The sequence below is a fragment of the Beta vulgaris genome, chromosome 3 (assembly GCF_026745355.1).
Source record: "Beta vulgaris subsp. vulgaris cultivar EL10 chromosome 3, EL10.2, whole genome shotgun sequence".
Lineage (NCBI taxonomy): Eukaryota > Viridiplantae > Streptophyta > Magnoliopsida > Caryophyllales > Amaranthaceae > Beta > Beta vulgaris.
The window spans coordinates 11714794-11722845 of record NC_079204.1 but is presented as its reverse complement, the minus strand read 5'-3'; the positions used below and the strand labels follow the sequence as shown (position 1 = coordinate 11722845).

The 8052-nt window shown below is 34.9% G+C and overlaps 1 protein-coding gene across 1 annotated transcript; it reads left to right on the top strand.

The window, feature by feature from the left end:
- The first annotated feature begins 437 nt into the window (after nt 1–437).
- On the top strand, nt 438–6269 carry LOC104888687 (monocopper oxidase-like protein SKS1). Its single transcript, XM_010673722.3, has 9 exons — nt 438–881; nt 1596–1705; nt 2436–2706; nt 2781–2919; nt 3339–3705; nt 4244–4609; nt 4701–4779; nt 5435–5631; nt 5874–6269. Exons 1-9 carry the CDS (start codon nt 738–740, stop codon nt 5962–5964), a joined length of 1764 nt encoding a protein of 587 aa, XP_010672024.2. The 5' UTR covers nt 438–737; the 3' UTR covers nt 5965–6269.
- Nucleotides 6270–8052: the final 1783 nt, after the last annotated feature.

Below are 8052 nucleotides of genomic sequence, written 5' to 3'. Positions count from 1 at the left end.
TATTTTTTTTACTCTTTTCACATGTTACCTATTTAATAATGTTTCTATTTTTTTAACAACAATAATTCCAAATAAACAACAACTTCTTATACTAGTACATCATAATCATATGCTTTCTCAATTCGCGTGCCAAATGAAACGAGAACTATAAAATAGGACGGAGGTAGTAGTTTACATTATTTTGAGATGAAATCCTATAAACTACTCTATAAAGCTGGTTTGTTTTAAAATAATATAAAATTAAGATTATTTTGAAAATGTAACAAAAGAAATTTTTTTCTTTAAAAAGATAGGTAAAAATTGAGATTTTTTATATCAATTTTTGTAAAAAGATAGGTAAAAGTTGAGATTTACAATGACGATTTATCGATGACAAAATCACACGTCAATCAGTATTATCAATCTTGATTCTCCTATAAATTAACCCTGAATTTATGGGTGGGGTGACTCGGAAAAATCAAATCCAAAATACACGCAATTCGTTTGTTTTGCATTCCTGCACTTCCTCTCTCTTCTTACTACAAACAAACAAAAAGGAGAGAGAAATAGACGTTGCATTGGAAACTTTTACACAGAAAAAACGAAGCCGTTTTCTTTCACCTTCCATTTTCCCTCGACTCCCCCCAAAAAAAACCAGCTACCTTTCTCTCTCTTAAACATGGTGGTATAAGTTTGTAGAGAGAAGAAGCTTAAAAACCCTTTTAGAGAGTGTGATAAGTAGTAAAAAGAACTCATTAATGGCGGCTTTTTTGAAGCTATTTTTGCTGTATTTTGTGTCAATTTGTTTCATCATTAGTCGATGTTTTGGTGGTGATCCTTATGTTAACTTTCAATTTGTTTACTCTTATAAAACCCTTTCTCCTTTGGGTGTTCCTCAACAGGTTTTTCTCTCTCTTCTCATGTTTATTTGCCTCTGTTTTTTCTGGGTTTTTTAGGTTTTTTGAAATGAATGTGGGTTATCTGGGTTTTATGTTTTTTTTTTTTTTTTCTTATTTCATGTTTTTATGCCCACGATATAATAGTTCGAAATGTATGTGTGAATGTATCGATTTATGTGATTCTCCTGGGATTTTGTTCTGTTTTTTGGGGTTTATATGCGCTTTATAGTTGATTATATTATGTTTTAGGATGAGGGTTTGATTTTACTGGGATTAATTACTCTGGAAATGTTTTCTGTTCTTTTTCTTCTTCATGAAGCACTTGGTTGGGTGGTCATGGAAATTGTTGAGCTTTAATCAATCAGTATTTCATTTGGTACTTTTTTTTTTAAAAAAATATGAAACTCTGAATGTGATGATAAACTCCGGGTTATGCTGATTAAATGTTTACTTGTTATGATCATATAATTTCAAGTGGTTCCGCTTTATGAATGGTCGACCATCGGAGATAAAATCTTGACTCATGTAGCCGATCTCATAATCCTATTGGGATTAAAGCTTTGGCATTGCTGCCGTTGTTGTACTTGAATTTGTGTGGACGACTATCGGAGATGAAATCTGTGTTCTTTTCTGTAAAGTTATTTTGTGTATTCTGTTGGTAAAACTTGAGTTGTGAATGCAGTTGATGACTGAGGGTATACCTATTTGTAATTGCAGGTTATAGTGGTCAATGATCAGTTTCCGGGACCTTTAGTTGAAGTTGTAACCAATTACAATGTTGTTGTTGATGTGAAAAACAAATTGGATGAAAATCTTCTGGTTAATTGGTATGTCTTGCCTAATGAGTTTTCAGTTCTGTTCATTTTTGTTGGCTGGTAATTATATATTCAGTCTAGAACATCGGATAGGAAGTGAAATTGTGAAATTATATAGAAGCTTGCTGGAAAGAATTACAATGCATTCACAAAGAAAGTAGTTTGAATTACCTCTTTGATAAATTAGTCTAGAAGGAAAGCTAGTAGTTCATGATATTAATGCTTACCAAAGGAATGACACTCAAGTGGAGGACAACCCTTAGCAACTTGCTGTCAGTGGAAGCCAAATTTTCATTCCTCCTAATGCAACTTTTACCTAACAGTTCCAATCATGGAACGAGATAAAATTTCACTCTTTCCGTTGCATCAACTATTATCTTGGAAAAAAAATACTCCCTCTGTCCTAAATTATAGGCCATGTTTTTGTATTGGGATAGTCTAACATAACAGGTGACTTTTTATATTTAGTTAGTCAAGCTTCCAAGTGTTCCTGTGACCTTGAATGATATTCATAACTAGGAACTCATGAAAGATTTTTTGGCATATACATCACTTATGTAGAGAAGGATACTTCTGCGCTTTCATTCAACTCTTTCTGAATGATCCCTTGATCAGAGTAGCCTGTCAAAAAGGGACAAAGTGAGTGTAATTTAATGTATTAGGAAAGAAGTTTGAGTTGCCCCTTGGATGAATTAGTTTACAAGTGAAAGCTAACAATTTTTGAGATTAATGCTTGCTCTAGGAATGGGATTCAAATGAGAGATGATCCTTGGCAAGATGGTGTACATGGTACAAATTGTGCCATTCCTCCCAAAGCGAATTTCACATATCGGTTCCAGGTCAAGGACCAGATTGGAAGCTTCTTTTACCACCCGTCGATCAACTTTCAAAGGGCTTCTGGTGGGTTTGGCCCCTTTATTATTGGCAACAGGAGCATAATTCCTCTACCTTTCCCTAAACCAGATGCAGATATTGTTCTCATGATTGGTGATTGGTATACCAGAGATCATAAGGTAATTAGAGCCTTGATCTGGCCTCTAAAAGTAGTATATACATATCCTGATGTATAGTGTCTCATTTGCATTAGGCGCTGAGGGCAGACTTGAGTGCTGGCAAGGATCTGGGGATGCCGGATGGGGTTCTTATTAATGGAAAGGGGCCTTACCAGTATAATACTACCCTTGTTCCTGATGGGATTGAGTATGAGAGCATTCAAGTTGAGCCAGGTATGGCTTAGTATCCCAAATTCTGTGTTGTTTCATATTTTGATATAGTTGTTGCCTTTTCTTCTTTCAGCATGTGACATGGTTGCATCTTTGGGGCTAAAAAATTTCATAAGTTATGCTGGCCTTTAACGTGGCTCTTGTAAACTTCTGTTGGGAATGAGCTTTTTGTGTGAGAAATGAGAACCACACACATTGCAGTGTATTTGGTTCTCTATTGATCTATTTCTCACCATTTTCAACATTAATAGTCAAACAACTATAAATCTAACCTCCAAAGCAGCCATGCATAATTGTACAACTCTATATTACATGAAATCTGCTGCTCTTGGAAAAATTTAAGATATGACTTAATTTGGCAATTGTAATTTGTCATTTCGAGTTACAGTGCTGATGGCGTTTTAATACTGACTATAATGCAGGCAAAACCTACCGATTTCGAGTACACCATATTGGAATCTCAACTAGTTTAAATTTCAGAATTCAAGATCACAATCTGAATCTGGTTGAAACTGAAGGATATTATACATCGCAGACAAATTACAGCAATTTCGATATTCATGTCGGGCAGTCGTATTCGTTTCTTGTGACAATGGATCAGAATGCTAGTAGTGACTATTACATTGTAGCAAGTGCTAGATTTCAGAATGAATCTCAATGGGAGCAAGTCACTGGTGTAGCAATCTTGCATTATTCCAATTCTCAGGGAAAGGCGGCTGGCCCTCTTCCTGATCCCCCTAATGATTTCTATGACAAGACTTGGTCTATGAATCAGGCTAGATCTGTCAGGTTAGTCCCATTTTTTGTGGTTGGCTTAAGTTAATGAAACCAAGACTTGATTGTTGTCGTAAGGGTATCTAAGCTCTCATCTAATTATAATTGTCCAAAAAGGACTTTTCTAGTTTCTAAATACTCCATCCGTCCCAAATTCTTCTTCACACTTGGGATTGGCACGGAGTTTATGATTAGTAGTTTATTGTAGAATACAGATTTGACAGTGAAAACATGTTGAGAAAAAAGAAAACATGTTGAGAAAGAGAAAATGATTGCTGTTATGGAGAGAGAAATGGTAAAATGATTGAAGATCTTGGATATCCCGCAATAGGAAGTATGAAGTGTAATTTGGGACAGTTGGGGTTACATACTTATTTTATATGGCCTGTAATTCTTTAGTTGTATATCTATCGTGATGATATGATTGTCAGGTGATCTGACCGCATAGGCTGGCTTGTAATTCATCTGCTTGGCTTGTAATTCATATGTGGTTTTTTCCTTAAATATATTTGCGGACTTACTTTCTTTGTAATTTAAATCTTTATTTGAACAGGCAAAATGGATCTGCAAGTGGAGCTCGTCCTAATCCACAAGGCTCCTTTCACTATGGGAACATCAATGTGACACAGACTTACATTTTCCAGACCTTGCCGCCTACGACAATCAGAGGGAAGCGTGGTGCAACTCTGAATGGCATCTCATTTGTGAACCCTGCTACTCCAATCCTGCTTGCTGACTGGAAGAATGTGAAGGGAGACTACAAGCTTGATTTTCCCAGCAAGCCACTGACAGGACATCCTCGGCTGGACTCCTCAATTATCGACGGTACATTTAAAGGATTTGCCGAAATCGTGTTTCAGAACAATGATACAGTGATGCAGACTTTTCACTTGGATGGATTTTCATTCTATGTTGTTGGGTATTGATTTATCCATTGCTTATCCCTTTTACAAGAATGGTGCAGCAAACTTCCATGGAAGACTGACTAATTGATTTATCCTTCAATGCAGGATGGATTATGGTGTATGGACAGAGGACAGGCGTGGTAGTTATAACAAATGGGATGCTATCTACCGCTGCACTGTACAGGTTTGCAGAGATCATTCATAAAATATCATATACTTCGACATTGTTTATTGTTTATCCAGTATCTGGCAAGCAAGTTTGATTGAGTTTAAATCTTGCTCTCACCCCCGTCCATCGTAAAACATACCACAGATAAGATAATTACTTGAATGCAAATATTTGAAATACACCATATGTACTCTTGTTCAATTGTGCCAGTGTATATCTGAACATATGAACTTGTATATATTTTAAATTTCCAAATGTAAGTCATTAGGGCTGTCTTTCGCTCAAAGGAAAAGATGTTGAACGCAATTGCTTTAAGTTGATATTGGGTTTCAAACTTCAATTTTAATTTCTGATAGAAAAGCTGGAAAGAAATGGAAATAGGGGAGAGAGGGGGCTGGAAGAAAGTATAGTAGGAGGCAGGTGAAGGATAGGGATGATTTGGATGAACATTTGGCATTCCTTCCTCACAAAAGGAAATCATTTGTACCCTTCGCATAATGCAACCTACTACTATGACACAACAAAGTAAAATCTTGTAAATCCTTTTCTTCCCCAGCTTATATACAAAGTGAAGAAGTTGGCAGGTTGTGATGTGCAGACCTTGTCTCTCCTTTCTGTAGAACCATCTTCAAATTTATTCACGTAGATACTTATTTTATTTTGGGTACAGGTCTTTCCTGGAGCTTGGACAGCCGTGCTTGTGTACCTCGACAACCCAGGGACATGGAATATCAGAACAGAAAACCTTGATAGGTGGTATCTGGGCCAAGAAACATACATAAAGCTTGTCAATCATGAAGATAAGGGCACCCAATATGCAGCCCCTGATAATGTTAGATTTTGTGGTGCTCTTGCCAACTTGCAGAAGTACATTCCCAACTTTTCGACATTTCCTCTTCATAAAGGCTAAATAGAGAACAAGTTTACTAGTGAACAAGAGAGAGGAATTGGTGTGGACCAAGTGAAGAGTGGATTTACCAAGTTACTCCCCTCTTGTTTTCCAGTGAACTGTTCTCCATCTAACCTCACTGCTACCTTAGCTTTTTTTTACATCTTTGCATAGTATATACTTCTATACTGATATATACGTATTAATGTCTTATTTTCAGAGAAAACAGTGCATCATCGATTAACAGGAACATGAAGCTGCTTGTGATACTGCTTAGTGTCGTCTTTATTGCTCTCGTTGATCTGCGTTGAAAGACCGTTAAATCTTTTTCTTATTTGTTATTTTTCGTCATCATACAACTTCTGGCTTCAGCATAAATAGTAGGGGCACATGAAGTCTGTTGAGCACAAATTTTTGATTGATGTGTTTAGTCTTGTTGATATTCAGAGGCGGAAAGCGAAATTTGTGTAGCTTCTTCAACTGTAAAAAAAAGTCGGGCATTTGCTAGGGGCTTAATCCCCTTAATTGTTGATTGATGTAGTTTGATAAAGACGAGCTAAGTTATTTTTAATTACATGATGGCTTTAATACAAAGTAGTTTTGTGTTGGAAAGAAATCTTTCTTCATCCTCCTTTCTTGAATGATTTTTTCTGGTATACATGCCTACATGGGGTGTGGCCGTGTGGTGATGATGAAAAACGCAATCTTATAGGCCATTGTTTGCTCATATACTCTTTCCATTGTTTTAAAATATTGTTTGGTGTAATAAATATCCACTTTCTTTACAAGAACTAAACAAATTTATAGAAGTAATTAATTATCTGCATTTTTGCTTCAATGATTAGATATATGGTTCACCTTTACAAATTATTGCAACATTATCTAAAAATATATTTTCTGGGATGAATCTATTATATTATCCCCTTTTCTGCTAATTATTAGTGGTACATATTCAATTTTAATGCCATACAATATATTAAAGCTTGCACACAATATCATAATATCATGCATTTGCTATCAACTATTGTGGCTTGGTGTTAGCTTGTAATCATCACTGTTCAGTATTCACTACAATTCTGCTGTCCTAAGTGTAGGCTCTCCGGTTACGTTAGGTGCATGAATTAATATTTTTTTGGTTCGTAATAATTATTTCTTGAGTTATTGTGTATTGTTATACAAGTAGTGCTTTATTGATTGTTATTTTACGGTTGTGGACCTGTGGTCCAAATTGAATTTTGGAACACATTATACAAACATTTTGGGCGGACTGAGTTCACATTATATTAGTTATATGATACAAAAACTAACTATATCAGAAGATTGACTATACAAAAGGTGATTATATTATACAAAAGAACCGACTATATCTAAAGAAAACCGATTATATCAAATGGAGACTGACTATAATATATGATTTTCGGTACATAATAAATTATTGTAAACCCAATACATTCAATTTTGTTTTTCACGCTAAAACCATGAGTCAGATGGAGATATACATCCAATTTAGAGGACAATAGATGTGGTAATTTAAAAATAGTCTAATGATGAAGGTAAGGGTTAAGATTATGGCACCTAAGGCCTAAGCACTAAGTTGGTCCATATGTTTATAACACAGAAGAGTCTCGATCCAAACCAGGCCTAGTTTGAATCCATGAGACTATTTTCGGAGTTTGTGGTTGAGACATTGATTTAATTAAGAGCTAACTTTGGTCCACATCTTATGTTAAAGTTGGTGCCTGGTGGTCAATCCATAAAAGAGTTACCTTAGACTTGGGCTATGTTTACCTGAAATTTTCTGATCTGAACTTATCTGATCTGATCTGAACTTATTTTTTCTGATCTGATCTGATCTGAACTTATTTTTTGTGATTACAAGATCTTATCTTTTAGATTTTTCTCAATATATAAGAAAAAATATAGTCATGTGGGGTCTTGTTTGATTCGTCTCAATGAGTACTTTATTAATATTCAATTATTATAATTTTTACTAATATGTAATGAAAGATATAATGATTTTTAAATATAAGCATAATTTGAACTGATCTGATCTGAACTTATTTTTTCTGATCTGATCTGATCTGATATGATCTGATTAAATCTGAAATAAGCAAAAATAAGGTGAACTGAACATAGCCTTAGTCATTTGGCTAGATTGGAGGCAAATTCAACATCTCAATGACAGTTATGCATCCTTAATCTTCAAATTAATGATTTATAAAGTCATTTGTTAGCCGCTATAGATTTGGTTATCAACTCCAGCCTTTTCTTTTCAGAAAGTAATATAATAAAACTGTATTTTGAAATAAGAATATATGATTTTGTTTGTACTATGCCAAACTAACTTTAAACTGTATTTCTTTTTTTAAGCCATTTTCATCTAGACTCCATTTGGTTGA